We start from the raw sequence: 17,868 nt of genomic DNA on the forward strand, positions 1-17,868 counted from the left end.
CGGAGGTCTTTGCGGCAGAAAACCGAAAGCCATGTTCTAAGGTCCACTTCTCCACCCTCCACTTAGCTTGCTGTAACTGTCGCTCTGCGACTGCCATACTGCACGAGCTATAGTGCAGAGAAAAATCATCCACATATAGGGACGGTATTATGGCTGGACCAGCAGCAGCGACAATACCGTTTATGGCAATCGCGAACAGAGTGACACTAAGAACCGATCCCTCTGGGACTCCATTTACTTGAACGTGGTATTGCGAATATGTCCTCCCTACTCGGACACGGAATAGACGGAGGGACAAAAAATTCGCAATAAATAACGGCAAGTTACCTCGGAATCTCCATTGATGCAGGACTGAAAGGATGCCATATCGCCAGGTGGTGTCGTAGGCCTTCTCTAAGTCAAAGAAGACAGCTACCAAGTGCTGTTTGCGGAGAAACGCATCCTGGATAGAGCTCTCCAGGCGTACCAAGTGGTCTGTGGTGGATCGAGCGGCTCGAAATCCACATTGGTACTCGGACAAGAGTCCTTGTTTCTCCAGACACCACACGAGTCTGCGATTTACCATCCTCTCAAATAGTTTACACAGGCAATTTGTAAGACAAATCGGTCTGTAACTTCCTGCATACTTAGGATCTTTGTCAGGCTTGAGGACAGGGATGACTATGCCCTCACGCCACTGAGACGGAAAATCACCCTCTGTCCAGATTCGTTTGAACACCGAAGGAGATATAGTAAACTATCATCACTAAGGTGTTTCAACATCTGGTTATGGATGTTGTCCGGGCCAGGAGACGTGTCCTTGCAAAGCGCTAAAGCGCTGCGGAGTTCCCACTCCGTAAAGGGCACGTTGTAGTCCTCTGAAGCTTGGGTGGCAAAACTAAGGTGATGACGTTCTGCCTCCCGCTTCAGAGGGAGGAAATCAGGATTGTAATTCCCGGAACCAGAGACATCCGCGAAATGACTAGCGAGATGATTAGCAATCGCGAGGGGATCAGTGGCGACACTGCCTGCAATGGAAATTCCCGGTACAGCAGATGAACCTTGAATACCCGAAATTCGTCGAAGTTTCATCCACACTTGAGATGATGGAGTATGTGACGTCATGGACGACACATATCTCTCCCATGAAGCCTTCTTATTTTGTCGAATAAGAACTCGCGCCTTAGCCCGGAGTTTCTTAAATGTTACCAAGTTGGCCACAGTAGGCTGTCGACGATAACGTTTATGAGCGCGACGGCGTTCTTTGATGGCTGCTGCTATTTCATCGTTCCACCAAGGAACGAGTTTTCGGCGAGGAGCCCCCGAGAAAAACGGAATGGACTCCTCAGCAGCAACAAGAATAACTTGGGTGACGTAAGTTATTTCCTCGCCGACGGTCTGCCTGACATCATCGTGAAAGACAGCTAGTGATGTGTACTTTGGCCAATCAGCATGTTTAAGAATCCATCGAGGGGGAGCCTCGACGGGTTTATGTTTCAACAAAGTAAGAATAATGGGAAAATGGTCACTGTCACAGAGATCATCGTGTGCATTCCACCGAAACAGTGGAACCAACGTTCGGCTGCATAGACTAACGTCTATGCGAGAATATGTGCCGTAACGTACACTAAAGTGAGTTGGTTCCCCTGTGTTCAAAATACATAAATCCAGATCTGTTAGAAGTGTTTCCAGCTCTCTTCCTCGGGGACAAGGCGTCTCAGAGCCCCATATGGGGTGATGGGCGTTAAAATATCCCGATAAGAGGAAGGGTGGTGGAAGCTGATCTATAAGATCAGCGACATCATTGATGTTCAGATGCTGGCCTGGTGGAAGATAAACATTACACACTGTTGCTATGACAGGCAGCGAGATGCGAACAGCTACAGCCTCAAGAGGGGTTCGTAATGGAACCTCTTCGCTGTAGCTATCAGAACGTACAAAAATGCCAACGCCTCCGGAAGCCCGGTGAGCATAGTAGCGTTCTGTCGAGTATAGTTTGAAATGCCTCAAGACCGTATGATGACCAGGTCTGAAATTGGTCTCCTGAATACAGACTATACTCGCTGCGTACTCACTAATAAGCTGACGTAACTCAGCAAGATGCCTGTCATAACCGTTACAATTCCACTGTTGATGATGATGATGATGCTTGTTGTTTAAAGGGGCCTAACATCGAGGTCATCGGCCCCTAATGGTACGAAATGAAATAACAAAAGAAATCAAATTCATCCACTGACCAAAATAAAATAAAAATGTCGTGAAGAAAGAATGGATGGACATGAACCAAAAACAAAAAACAACAAAAAACGAGCAAACAAAAATGGTGCTTGTTGTTTTAAGGGGCCTAACATCGAAGGTCATCGGCCCCTAATGGTACGAAATGAAAGAACAAAAATTACAAAGGCATCCATTGACCAAAATAAAAATAAAAAAATGTCATGAAGAATGAAGGGATGGACAGGAACCCAAGAAAACACAAAACAAACAAACAAAAACAAAAACCTGTGGATCGGATTCAACAGAGAACGAAAAGAACATTATTACCGACCAAGGAACCACTCATAAAGCACAATGATGCTTGGTGTCTAAAGGGGGTGCAAAATCCACGTCTAAGGCCCCACAGAATGGTACATGTCGCGAGTAAAATAGAACCATGGTATGTGTCACGTTGGGGTAATAATCAGAAGTAGCGAGGACTCACGGTGTTCCACAAAAGATGGTACTACTCACAAGTATTGTACTTCGTACAGGTAACGCAGACCTATGGTGTTTCGCACACAATGGCGCCACCCACAGCCAACGCAAACCGATGAGTTTCCTCACCTAGGGTACTAGTCACGGGTGCCGGTCCCAAGGGCCCCGTGGTGTTCCGCACATAGTGAGTACTAATCACAGGCAACGCAGACCCACGGTGTCGCTCATATAGTGGTACAACTCACAGGCTACGCCCAGACCCGCGGTGTTGCCCACATGGGTACAACGCACGGGTACTGGAATCCACCAGGCCAGGCTTTTTACTGCAACGAATCACAAACATACTTCGTACCATGTTGGTGATACTACTCGCAAGTACATGCAACCCATGGTGTTCCCCGCATGATGGTACGAATCAAGAGTCGTTTCATGGTTCTAATTCATTCATCCCTTGGTCGCCCCTTTTAGTCGCCTCGCACGACAGGCAGGGGATACCGTGGGTGTATTATTCGTCAGCCTCCCCCACCCACAGGGGGTGTTTGTTTGGTCCGCGAGAGGTATTTTATTTCCCTCAAGTCCGCCGGCAAGGCGGTTAGGACCCCCCTATCCGCCACCTGGGACGCGCCACGTGGGAGTATCACCTCTCCCCCTGCTACGCCTGCGTAGCAGGTTCGTGGACAATTCCACTGTAACAGTGCCATAGTGTGGACTGTAAAAGGAGTGTTAGGTTATGTGCGACAAAATGCTCGTAAGCCTAAACACTATCTAGTTCTACATCCGTAGATGTAGAGGACAGCGCGACATCCATCCCGTCATCGAAAGATGGCTGGGGTGCCGCCCAGAACTTCGACGCTTTTCGGGCGCGACGGGGTCCCCTACGAGGATGGCGCGCAGGTTTGGGAGAAGGAGTGCCTCCTAGCGCAGACTCATATCCCCCAGATGGGGGGCATGACTTCTCCTTCGCAGGGGAAGTCCGAGAGCGCTCAGGACGGGCGCTCTTCTTCCCCTGTTTCTTTGCTAGTTTAGACGGGCTGGGAAATGGTTTCCCAGCCCTGGTCGACGATGCCGCCTCCGCCGGCTGGGGCACGACTTTCGTCGACCTCCTAGGGGGAGGGGGGGTTGAGACTTAGTCTTCCCCCCTTGCTGTGCAGGCTTCTGGTTGGTCGAAGGTGGGGTGGTCCCCCCCTTCGAGCTTTGACTATTTGCGACGTTGCTGGGAGCAGCAACAGTCGCCTTGGGTGCAGCGGTCTGGACAGGTGTCGAGGTTGAAAATGACGAACCTGGAAGACTCTGAGCTATCAAGCTATAGTCGAGTGTACGGGCAGGGGTTTTCGTGGAATTAAACTTACGGCGTGCTTCCTGGTAGGAAAGACCATCCAGGGTCTTGATCTCCTGGATCTTCTTCTCACTCAGGTATGTCGGACAATTCCGATCCCGAGGAGAATGAAAACCGGAGCAGTTAGTGCACTTGTATGGAGTTGTGCACTCCTCCGCGCCGTGAGCTACTTGTCCACATGTACCACATACAGCCTAATTCGAACAGCGAGATACCATATGTCCGAATCGCTGGCATTGATAGCATCCCATAGGAGGCAAGATGTACGGCCTCACATCGCAACGATAAGTTGTTACCTTGACTTTCTCTGGTAACACTGACAACTTGAAAGAGACAATGAAGGCACCAGTGGCAACGTCTTCGCCGTTGACCTTGCGCATAATGCGTCGGACGTGTGTCACACCACGGTTCTTCATGTCTTCCATCAACTCGTCGTCAGTGTTCAAAATAAGGTCGCAGTGAAAGATGACTCCGCGAACCAGGTTCAAGGACTTATGCTCCTCCACTTTGACGGGGATTTCGCCAAAGTGCTCGCACTTAAGCAACTGATCAGCTTGCAGTGCTGTACGAGTCTTTACAAGCAAACTACCGTTGCGCATTTTTTTAAGTTCCTCCAGTGCGCCGTAGACGCCTTCGATGTGCCTACTAAACAGGATCAACTTCACCAGCTTAAAATCGTGCCCATCGGTTCTGGTAACGACCAGAAACCTAGGGAAGCTGTATCCCATTCCTTCAAGCTGCGCATGTTCCCAGGGAGTTGAACCTCTCAGGGAAGCAAAAGTTAAAGACTTAGGTGGGGGACCACCTTGAGAGAGCCGACTTCGTTTGGAAGCCATGCCCGATCGCTTCCTCCCCGAATGCCACCCACTCCGATGAGGGGTCTCTGTAGCCAAACCAAGCTGCCAAGGCAATACCCACCTGGTCATAGCAGGTACTGCCCGGGGTCCGATGTTGGACGATGCCTAATACGGGATGACTGAGGCAATGAGCACTAAGACTCCCTTCCTCCAGTCACCCGCAATAGCATGTACCCCATAGCGTGTACAGAGCACTAAATATTGAAAAAGTAAATAAAAATAATTAATAAGAATATGTCCTTCTGGCATTCGGCTGTGCGGGGACCTGCGTTGTCAGGTGGATACCACTGCCCGGGTACATGACACTCCCACCCGCCGCGTCCTGTGTGGTTGCTGGCACGGGCTTTCGAGCGTAGTCGCACACATAGGAGCTCCATCGCCGAGCAGCACGCACATCAAAATTTCGAATGGTCTACATCTGACCCTCGGAAAAATAATAAAAAATAAAGAGGGGACCATGGCCACATGACCTTTTAAGTCGCCTTCTACGACAGGCAGGGATTACCTATGGATGTATTCAGCCTCTCCCATCCACAGGAGGTCCATCACATTATACCAAACCGCAATCCATGTCCGCGCAAAGGTCGCCCCTTTTTGTCGCCTCTTACGACAGGCAGGGGATACCGCGGGTGTATTCTACATGTGTGTCCCCCACCCGCAGGGGGTAGTGTGTTTGGTCCGCGAGAGGTATTTTATTTCCCTCAAGTCCGCCGGCAAGCCGGTTAGGACCCCCCTATCCGCCACCTGGGACGCGCCACGTGGGAGTATCACCCCTCCCTCTGCTACGCAGGCGTAGCAGGTTCGTGGCACGGTAATGAGATCGCAAAGATTATGTAATTGAGCCATACATCTAAAAAAGAACGAATATATTAAGTGAAATAGGCCGTGATTTCAGAGTATATATAATACGGACGCATAAAATCAAGGAGGCCATGCATGTGACGGCAAAGATGTTCATTTGGCGAATTAAGTATGCCTAGGTCATGGAGCTAGACGTAAAGTTATAAAGGATCCATGTGGCCGTGATTTAAAAAAAATAGAAAGTTTTTAAAATTGTTTAAAAAGAGGAAGAGTGTGAACAATAAAAAAAATTTTGTACGCAAAACTTCGAGGTAAGTTTATCTACGAAAAAAATAATCCTCGCGGAAAAAAGAAGGGAGATATTTCAATTAATAAGAGCTGAAGAACCTGCACAGTGAAGAAATTTTAGAATTACGCATATATCTGATCAAATATCGAGGCGGAAAGTCAGAAGAAGTTGAATAGTATCCGGACAGTAGTCGGAATATAGACCGAAGGCCGTTACGAAATACCAAGTCAAATTTAACGTATTATAGGTTGATTGGCTGGATAAAAAAAATTAAAAGCTAATTTGATAATTTACCTGTTAAAATCTGTCACAAGGAATTGACATTGAATTTCTGACATAATAACCTGAAACGAAAATATAATCTAGATTCTTTGTAGAACATTCTGAAGGATATGGACGTGATATTAATTGCCATATTGGAAATGTTTCTTTCACATATGACTAACGGCTACAACATGAGAGGCTAAATCGGAGAAGGAGCCGACTTTCCGATGTAGACCGCCCAGCTGTTCCTGCTAACCCGGGTTTTGAGACTACAACCTGATGGTGACGTAACGGATGTTGGGGACTTTCTACGCAGCCCTAAGATGACAACATCGGAGCCCAACACAGTCATCTAACATCAGCAGCCGCAAGCTAAGTTCCAAAGAATTATTTTATTATCTTGAGACTAATGTGTCGTAGACGTAGTATTTAAATATTTGTAGTGAACATTGGTATGTTGCTTGTTACGGAGTTCTTCGTGATGAAATCTCAGTCGATACTATCTTTGCAATGAGATTATCTTAGTTGATTTATCATTATGGGAGTAGGTATTTCTTCCAGAGTTTATAATCAATGTAAATAATAGGAATGTTTAGAACTGAACAAGGAGAGATTTAAAGTGATGTTTTCAACCATTATGGGATTGAAACAACGTATACAAAGAGACATATCTCAGACGTAATGTTTTAAAGAAGATTGTTGATTTCTGAGTAACTTAGATCTGGTTACAATTACGACGCGATGACATGTGAGTAAATATTAACTTGTTTAGTTTATACATGTGTTTCATTTACAGGATAACGTGTTCATGTGTATTACAAATGAAACTTAACCCAGAAATGTACCGTTGCAGTACATTAATGATATGTTAAGATGATTTGCCGCCTAGTTGGAAATGATAAATGTTTACGTAGGGAAGTTAGGATTTGAGTGACATGTTGATGTGGTTTTACGAATAATTATTCGCTGAGATATATTTATGGGAATGAATGACGAGATATTATGGTAATTAATATTGGTAAATGGAGAGATAGATATGCTTATTGATAATTTTGGTGGTAAATACGATGTATTACTGGCCAATGGTGATGTTTGACATATGCGGCAAGATATTAAAATGGTAATGCGAGATATATTGGGTTAGTGGTACATGAATACAATGAAATACATCGTAGATTTCGTATGTGGGTTACCGTAAACTGTCTTCAGATTAAATATCCAAATAAGAAATAAGGGGAAACTTGTTGTCTTCATAGAGAATATGTCAACGTTGTACTGAATGTTATTTGAAGTTTGGTATCGAGAATGTCTTTAATTGATAGAGCAATTTCATAATTTGAATCTCTACCACAATTAAATAAAATAGGTTACCAAATACATTCCTGCGAATTTTATGATACTTGATTGGACATTGGTGAAACCATAAATCATGATAGGTATAATTTCTATTTGAACTACGATAATAATTGTTCTTTATACGATACCTACATTTAATTTTAGGATGTTATCTGAATATTTTAACCAAATGACATGGTCAAAGTGACCAATATTTTTCATTTAATGATCGATATAAATTTGAAATAGCCATTCTGAGCTGTTATATACTTGGAACTTACTTGCAACTACTGACGTTATAATATTGGAAGATATACATGTGTTAGTGACAGAATATCAATTTAATATCGACGAAAATGAGCTTTTTTTTTTTTTTTTTTTTTTAGAAGAGCTGATGGACTCAGATTAAGCATATTAGTTATGAAGTTTACTAAGGCTTAGGGACTTAAATTTTTTTAACCCATATTAATTTTTTTTCTGCTTATCAATTAATTGTCATTATTATTATGAGATAATTAATTTCAGAGAATATTTTACTACATCTTCAACAGATAGAATATGTACCTACGATTTATGTGATTAAGAGAATTTATTCTTTATTTTTATGATGCGGATAATAAGTGCTAGAGGATCAGTTGAATCAGATTGTAGATAGATTAAATTAAATTTTTTTCCATATAGAGAGGAGGAAGATAATTGATGTAAATAAATGTTATAAGATTTTCTTTTATGATTCTAGAATCATGAAATAAACTATAGATTATCCAATTTAGAGGTTATTATTGAAGATAGGCTAATATCATTATGGTATAGATGATTTTGAATTAATTAATTTTAAAAAATTTTTTTTTTTTTTTCTTTTCTTTTCTTTGAATGATTGGACTTGGACAACTTAACATTGATTCCGGTGGATGGATGGTATCGATGGTAATTTATTAAAAAGGAAATGCGGTTTCCCAGTTGACCTCACGTAAAAATAATACTATTCACAGATGCATTTTAATTATCCCCGAGAGGTGTCGTGTGGCAATTTAAGGATCATCCTGTCGATAAATGTGATATGAGAAATGAAGATTGCGATATCGCTTAAATTTCATGATGCGGATATTGTTTATTCAATGAATGTTAGAAGCGGGCATAGCTACCGACACTTAGCATCGTTCTTCTTAAATGCATTGATCCATTTAATGATCCGTAGAAGTGATGGTTGGATGTGGGGAAAATAGCCGGAGCAATTGTTGGGACGCCCAATATGGTGCAAGAAAGAAATCCCCTCAGGATGGTGCAACACTAAATCGATTATGCGTGCAGTCAAAAGGGGGTCCTAAATCGAAGTTATCGGCCCCTCATAACGGTACTGATCGCTAGCAAAGTAGAACCATGGTATTTGTTCTGTTGCGGTACTAATCAAAAGTAGCAGAGACTTGCGGCATTCCACACATTATTGTACTACTCAGAGCTTATGAAAATCAACATATAATACAGACCTATGTTTTTCTCACTTTGCGGCGCCATTTACAGGCAACGCAAACCTATGGTGTTCATCACATAAGAGTACTAACCACAGGGACCTCTCCCTATCCCGTGGTGTTCCTCATATAGTGGGTACTAATCATAGGCAAGGCAGAACCATGGTAGCTATCATCCCATGGTCCTGCTCATATGGTGGTACTAATCACAGGTACTGCAAAAGCCGACCGCATGGTGCTCCTGTGTGCTACTAATCACAAACCAATTTCGTACTGAATGTAGTGGTACTACGCACAAGTAAAAGCAACCCTTGGTGTTCTCCGCGTGATGGTACTAATCACAAGTAGTTTCATGGTTCTAATACAATCAACCCTTGGTCGCCCCTTTTAGTCGCCTCTCACGACAGGCAGGAGATACCGTGGGTGTATTATTCGTCTGCCTCCCCCACCCACAGGGGGTGTGTGTTTGGTCCACGAGAGGTATTTTATTTCCCTCAAGTCCGCTGGCAATAAGGTGAGGACCCCCCTATCTGCCACCTGGGATGCGCCACGTGGGAGTATCACCTCTCCCCCTGCTACGCCTGCTCGTGGTATATCGGAAGCAAAATACAGCAATGGACAGGGAAATAATCTAGGATGTTTGCGCTGTGCTAACAGGGAGGTGAATCAGATTGGCAAAATGAACAGAGATAAGCTCAAAGACTACTTCATTGCAAATCCAATTCCACCTCAGACCTGGCTTTACTGCTAACCTAGAAATGCTCATGAATTAATTATTGTAACTTACGTTCTAGAAAACGTCATTGTATGTAGCCTACAATCTACTATGATATACAAAAAAAACCCTCTATTATCTACGTGTGCATTACCGTATACTTGAAGTTTTAGAACATTGCTAGATGCAGTAGCTAACATTGAGGTTAATGTCAAAACCTATGTTACAAACGTACGCACAGGTAACTTTGATACGGTGACATTATGACCTTACGTGAACTTATGTAGATGATTAAGTAAATATTAAATTCCAAAGTATACTCAGTAGAAAGTTATAATGAATTGCTATTCTGACCTTCTTCGTGCAATGTCTCTCCCACTTCTTTCCTGTATTAATTTATTCGAGTAATTACTCAATGAGTAATCGTAGAGATCGCTTTGCTCTTCCACTAACTACACCAGTCTGATGTTAAATTCAGGATCGGTTCTCATTTCTGATGAAGTAAACGAAAACTGCTCTGTAGCTTTCTGGTGGACTGTACTACCGCATGTACGTCAGCGGTGACACTGGCGATCCAACAGACAGTATGCGGCACTACATTTGGTAGTATGGTGGCAGCTTCTAGCCGTCATACCGCTGGGGTGCAGCTGGCAGAATACAGGTAAGTGTGCAGCCTGCCTTAGGATGGATAGAGAAAGGCGCGACAGGAATTCACACTCAATGCCAAATGCCAATGAGCTAGTCGAGAGGCAGTTTTCTCGTGATAAAGACCCATTCTTCCTCTTTCAAATGGTGTATAACATGTCATGCCATCTCTTGGCAGAAATAAATATCAAATCAAGCTGGCGTCGCTCTCACACACAGCTGTAAGCCGTGTGTATATGTTGTGTCCTTTGCGTTAGCGCACAGCTGAGAGCCATGAGTATATGCCAATGAGTTAAAGGCATGAAAATTAACCACTGCAGAACGGCAAATGGCATGTGGTTTATACAAAAGAAATATGACGGTCATATAACAGACTTACATTCACCATATTAAGCTTGAGCAGGAAGTTGTATGATATACTAACCTCACACTTGATCGCTCCTTCGTTCTCTATCTCGCTATACACACTGTCCATGAGGCAATTATCAGCAGTCGTGTTTTTGCACACATTCAGAAATGCAACATCATGGCACCCAAGAACCATTGGAGTATCCGAGGTGATCTCTGGAATAAACTGTATAATAAAAAATGATGCTGCTGTGACTACTTGAAATATAAGGAACAATAATTTCTGACACTGGTACCGATCTGCCACAGCTCCAAATAGAGGTTTGGCCAACATGCCCATCACAGGTAGAACAAGGTAAATAGTTCCGACTATGAAGCTTGAGAAACCCAACTGGCGTGCGTAGGTTGTCAGAAAAGGCACAATTGGAGCAGTACCTGAAACATAGAGAAAAAAAATACTGTACAAAAATATTTTACAGATCTATCACACAGGGGAAGATGTAATGAAGATGTACACTATGTGATCAAAAGTATCCGGACACCCCCAAAAACATACGTTTTTCATCTTAGGTGCATTCTGCTGCTACTTACTGCCAGGTACTCCATAGCAGCGACCTCAGTAGTCATTAGACATCGTGAGAGAGCAGAATGGGGCACTCTGCGGAACTCACGGATTTCGAACGTGGTCAGGCGATTGGGTGTCACTTGTGTCAGAAGTCTGTACGCGAGATTTCCACACATCCCAAGGTCCACAGTTTCTGATGTGATAGTGAAGTGGAAACATGAAGGGACAAGTACAGCATGAAGGCACACAGGCCGACCTCGTCTGTTGACTGACAGAGACCGCTAACAGTTGGAGAGGGTCATCAAGTGTAATAGGCAGGCATCTATCCAGACCATCACATAAGAATTCCAAACTGCATCAGGATCCACTCCAAGTACTATGACACTTCGGCAGGAGGTGAGGAAACTTGGACTTCATGGTCGAGCGGCTGCCCATAAGCCGCACATCACGCAGGTCAATGGCAAATGATGCCTCGCTTGGTGTAAGGAACGTAAACATTGTACGACTGAACAGTGGAAAAACGTTGTGTGGAGTGAAGAATCACGGTACACAATGTGGCGATCTGATGGCAGGGGGTGGATATGGTGAATGCCCGGTGAACGTCATCTGCCAGCGAGAGTAGTGCCAACAGTAAAATATGGAGGTGATGGTGCTATGGTGTGGTCAAGCTTTTCATGAAGGGGGCTTGCACCCCTTTTTGTTTTGCAGGGCACTATCACAGCACAGGCCTACATTGATGATGATGATGATGATAATGCTTGTTGTTTAAAGGGGCCTAACATCAAAGTCATCGGCCCCTAATGGTACAAAATCAAATGACAAAAAAAAGTTCAGAAAATCTACTGACCAAAATAAAAAAAATTCATGAAAAATGAATGGATGGACATGAACCCACAAAAAACAAAAACAAACAAAAAACAGTGGATCCGACTCAAAAAAGGTCATAAATAACACTATTACTGACCAAGGGACCATATATAAAGCACGATCCTGAATTGAGGATGCTTGATGTCTAAAGGGGTCCAAAATCCAGGTCTAAGGACTCTCAGAATGGTACATGTCGCGAGTAAAGTAGAACCATGGTATTTGTCATGTAGGGGTACTAATCAAAAGTAGCGAAGACTCACGGTGTTCCACACAAGATGGTACTACTCACAGGTATTGTTCTTCGTACAGGTAACACAGACCTATGGTGTTTCTCGCACAATGGCGCCACTCATAGCCAACGCAAACCAATGAGGTTCCTCACCTAGGTGTACTAGTCACAGGTGCCGGTATTCCCGTGGTGTTCCTCACATAGTGGGTACTAATCATAGGCAACGCAGACCCTCGGTGTTGCTCATTTAGTGGTACAATTCACAGGCAACGCCCTGACACATGGGTACGATGCACGGGTACTGTAAACCCACAGGAGAACCCCCTATTCTGCTACTAATAACAAACCTATTTCATACCTAATATAGTGGTACTACTCACAAGTACAGGCAACCCATGGTGTTCCCCATATGATGGTACGAATCAAAAGTAGTTTCACAGTTCTAATTCAATCATCCCTTGGTCGCCCTTCTTAGTCGCCTCTCACGAAAGGCAGGGGATACCGTGAGTGTATTTTTCATCTGCATCCCCCACCCACAGGGGTAAATTGAGAGAAAAAAGAAGAAGAAAGAAGGGATCCGTCACTTCGAAAAATGAAGTAACGGACAAAGAAAGGCAAGGGCCACGAAGGGCGTGAAAATGAAAGACTCCCTAGGCCTCGAATGCTCTAATACCGTCGGGGTCGGAAAAGAACAAGAGTTGACCAAGGGAGGTCGGATAGGATAGACGAAAGTGAGGAGCCTGGCACAAGTAAATGGAATCAATGCCAAGACTCAGCTAAGGGCCCCATGGTCGCCAATCCACGCTCCCATGTTGAGAGCCCCTTGGGCCTCTGTTAGTCGCCTCTTACGACGGGCAGGGGATACCACGGGTGTATTCTACATGTGCGTCCCCCACCCGATGGGGGTAGTGTGTTTGGCCCGCGAGAGGTATTTTATTTCCCTCAAGTCCGCCGGCAAGCCGGTTAGGACCCCCCTATCCGCCACCTGGGACGCGCCACCTCTCCCCCTGCTACGCCAGCGTAGTAGGTTCATGGCAGGCCTATATTGATGTTTTAAGCATCTTCTTGCTTTCCACTGTTGAACACTTCGGGGATGGCGATTGCATCTTTCAGCATGATAGAGCACCTGTTCATAATTCATGCATGCTGTTGCAGAGTAGTTACACAATAATGACATCCCTTTCATGTACTGGTCTGCACAGAGTCCCAACCTGAATCCTACAGATCACCTCTGGGATGTTTTGGAATGCCAACTTCATGCCAGGCCTCACCGACCGATATCGCTACCTCTCCTCAGTGCAGCGCTCTGTGAAGAATGGACTGCTATTCCCCAAGCAACCTTCCAGCACCTGATTGAACATATGCCTAAGAGAGTGGAAGCTGTCATCAAGGCTAAGGGTGGGCCAAAACCATATTGAATTCCAGCATTACCGATGGAGGACGCCACGAACTTGTACGTCATGTTCAGCCAGGTGTCCGGATACTTTTGATCACAGTGTATTTTTACACAGAATATTTGACCGGCTAAAATTATAAAATTATAATGCTACTAACCAACTGATGAACCCAAATTGCCACATTGTGGAAAAACACTGGCAACCAAGAATGACTTAGCTGGAAAAATTATTATTTCCGATAACAGATCATTTATATTGGAATTTTGAATTTACTCACACAGGACAAATTTTTCAGGTTCCCTATGGGAGGTGGTGGCGGTGATGATTATTGTTTTTAGATGAATTAATAATGGAAGGGAACCCACTCATTGAAAAATGAAGGTATCTGCCAAAGAAAACCAAGGGACACGAAGGATGCGAAAGTGAAAAACTCCCTAGGCCTTGCAACATAATACCATCAGGATAGGAAAAGACCAAGAGTGATGATGATGATGATGCTTGATGTTTAAAGGGGCCTAACATGTAGGTTATCGGCCCCTAATGGCACAAAATAAGACAAAATGTAATATCATTTTTGAAGTCCAAAACACATTCAATGACCAGAATTCAAAATGTAATGATGAAGAATGAATGGATGGATGGATGAATATGAATTTAAAATAATCAGTGAATCCAGCTCAGAATATTGAAAGTTAGAAATAATTCCAAAATTAATCCACTAACTAGAATTTAAAAAAAAAGAGAAATGATGAACAATGATTACGAACTTAAAACATTCAGTAGATTTAACCTGCAATGCCCCACCTTCCCAAAAACTGTCTTAAAACAATAGTATGATTGATTGATTGATTGATGACTGTTGTTTAAAGGGGCCTAACATCTAGGTCATCGGCCCCTAATGGTACGAAATGAGACGAAATGGAATGACATATTAAAAGTCTAAAATTCTCCACTGACCAGAATTCAAAAATGTGACAACGAAGAATGAATGGATGGACATGAATTTAAAACAATCAGTGGTTGCGACCCGCAATGTCGCACAGTCACATAAACGGACGTGACAATATCGTATTACTGACCAAGGGACTACTGCTATAGCATAACACTGAATCGATTATGCGTGCAGTCAAAAGGGGGTCCTAAATCGAAGTTATCGGCCCCTCATGACGGTACTGATCGCTATCAAAATAGAACCATGGTAGCTGTCATGTTACGGTACCAATCAAAAGTGGCAGAGACTTGCGGCATTCCACACATTATTGTACTACTCAGAGCTTATGAAATTCGACATTTAATACAGACCTATGTTTTCCCACTTTGCGGCGCCATTTACAGGCAACGCAAACCTATGGTGTTCATCACATAAGAGTACTAACCACAGGGACCTCTCCCTATCCCGTGGTGTTCCTCATATAGTGGGTACTAATCAAAGGCAAGGCAGAACCATGGTAGCTATCATCCCATGGTCCTGCTCATATGGTGGTACTAATCACAGGTACTGCAAAAGCCGACCGCGCGGTGCTCCTGTGTGCTACTAATCACAAACCAATTTCGTACCTAATGTAGTGGTACTACGCACAAGTAAAAGCAACCCTTGGTGTTCCCCGCGTGATGGCACGAATCAAAAGCAGTTTCATGGTTCCAATTTAAACATCCCTTGGTCGCCCCTTTTAGTCGCCTCTCACGACAGGCAGGGGATACCGTGGGTGTATTATTCGTCTGCCTCCCCCACCCACAGGGGGTGTGTGTTTGGTCCGCGAGAGGTATTTTATTTCCCTCAAGTCCGCCGGCAAGCCGGTTAGGACCCCCCTATCCGCCACCTGGGACGCGCCACGTGGGAGTATCACCTCTCCCCCTGCTACGCCTGCGTAGCAGGTTCGTGGAAAACAATAGTATATACTAAGGGGCTGCTTCCAAAGCACAATCCCGAATCTATGATGCTTGTTGTCTAAAGGGTCCAAAATCCAGGTCAACGGCCCCTCATCATGGTACTTATTGCTAGGAAAGTTAGAACCAAGGTATTTCTCATGTAGCGGTACTAATCACGAGTAACGTAGACTTATGGTGTTTCACACATTGTGGCAGTACTCACAGGTAACTTAGACCTATGGTATTTCTCACATTACGGCACCACTCATACACAACGCAAACCCATGGTGTTACTCACATAGGTGTACCAATTACAGGGACTCGTACTATCCCGTGGTGTTCCTCTCATAGTGGGTATTAATCACAGGCAACCCAAACCCACGGTGTTGCTCATATAGTGGTGGTAATCACAGGCAACACCAAGACTTGTAGTGTTTCTGACAATGGTACTAATCACAGGTAACATAAGCCCATGGCGTTCCGCATATAGCGGCACTAATCACGGGTACTGTCACACCCATACTGATTCACCCTCTGTTGCTATTAACCACAAACCTATGGTGTACATAACATGATTGTACTACTCGGAAGTAAAGGCGAAGCATGGTGTTACTTGCGCGATGGTACTAATTACAAGTAGTCTCATGGTTTTAATTCAATCATCCCATGGTTGCCCATTTTAGTCGCCTCTTAAGACAGGCAGGGGATATCGTGAGTGTATTCTTCGTCTGCGTCCATCCCCCACCCATAGGAGGTTGTGTGTTTGGTCCATGAGAGGTATTTTATTTCGCTCAAGTCAGCCGGCAAGCAGTTAGGACCCCCCTATCCGCCACCTGGGATGCACCATGTGGGAGTATCACCTCTCTTCCTGCTACGACAACGTAGTAGGTTCATGGAAGAACAGGAGTTGACCAAGGGAGGTTGGACGGGATAGAGGAAAGTGAGAAGTCTTGCACAAGTAAGTGGAAGCAATGCCAGGACTCAGGTAAAGGATCTGTGGTCACCAATCCACGCTCCCAAGTTAAGAGCCCCTGGGGCCTCTTTTAGTCACCACTTACGATAGGCAGGGGATACCATGGGTGTTATTCTAGCCCCCCCTTCAATATCTACAATATATCATCTGATGGCTAACAGGCATCAATTTTTTGGAAAAGAGACCACGTCCCTTATAGTGCATTGGCACTGCCTGTGGCTCCAAGTAGCTTATGCAGTGGCCTCCCCTTTATATGCACTAGCCATTTGTCCTGGTAGGTATGCTAGTTGATGAGCCCAAAATTGGCACATTGGTGCGAAACGCTGGGAACCACGAACGAGTTAGCTGGAAAATTTATGATTTCCAAAAGCAGACCATACGACAATTAGGGGATACCGCGGGTGTATTCTACATGTGCGTCCCCCACGCACAGTGGGTAGTGTGTTAGGTCCGCGAGAGGTATTTTATTTCCCTCAAGTCCGCCGGCAAGCCGGTTGGGACCCCCTTATCTGCCACCTGGGATGGGCCACGTGGGAGTATCACCACTCCCCCTGCTACGCCAGCATAGTAGGTTCGTGGAATTTTAAGACTAAGCTATGAACATAACCCACTTACTCAGACATCTTAAAAATCACCTACTCCATGGATTAGACCCTCTCTTAGAAATTTTTTTTGTCTTCTCTCAGTTTTCTTTTTACTCTCAAGTACCGCCTCCTCTGCCTTTGATCTGCAGGACTTTGATTTGCACCTTTGTGCAACTGTTCTGCATCACCTCGAAGTACACCATATGATGTGTACTTGCCAGAAGCAATTCCCATCATTTTTAGTATTTCCACTCTGTTTCCCCAGCTGAAATGACAAACAGCATCCATCACTCCTAATTTTAAGGTATCAAGCCCCACATGTCTCCTTAGGACAACTTCTCCATACCATGGGACTGAATGACTCATTATTTTGAGTCAATCCATGCAAACACTTAGAAAGCATTTCTGGTAAAACCAATATAAATGATCCATTATTGGACATTATAAATTTCCCAGCTAACTCATTCCTGATTGCCAGTGTTTCGCCCCAGTGTGCTAAGCTGGGCTCATCAGTGGGTAAATAGCACACCCACCAAGACACATGGCTTGTGCATACTGTGGACGGCACTGCGTAGGCTACTTGGAGCCACTGGCAGTGCCAATCCACTATGAGAGACTTTGTCTCATTACCAAAAATTGGTGCCTGCCTGGC

The 17,868-nt window shown here is 44.4% G+C and overlaps 1 protein-coding gene across 7 annotated transcripts in view; it reads right to left on the minus strand.

Moving 5' to 3' along the window:
- Window positions 1–17,868, minus strand: part of Sugb (Sugar baby) — a 263,895-nt gene that overhangs the window by 233,455 nt on the left and 12,572 nt on the right. For all 7 annotated transcript variants that reach the window (XR_010859821.2, XR_010859819.2, XR_010859818.2 and 4 more), the window contains exon 3: window positions 10,809–11,167. Coding sequence is in view for 3 of the 7 variants with exons in the window: in XM_067145343.2 (XP_067001444.2) it covers window positions 10,809–11,167 (359 nt within the window). In the remaining 4 variants the exon portion in view is untranslated. The remainder of the gene's footprint in view (window positions 1–10,808; window positions 11,168–17,868) is intronic.

This window comes from Anabrus simplex, chromosome 4 (assembly GCF_040414725.1).
Source record: "Anabrus simplex isolate iqAnaSimp1 chromosome 4, ASM4041472v1, whole genome shotgun sequence".
NCBI classification, from domain to species: Eukaryota; Metazoa; Arthropoda; class Insecta; order Orthoptera; family Tettigoniidae; genus Anabrus; species Anabrus simplex.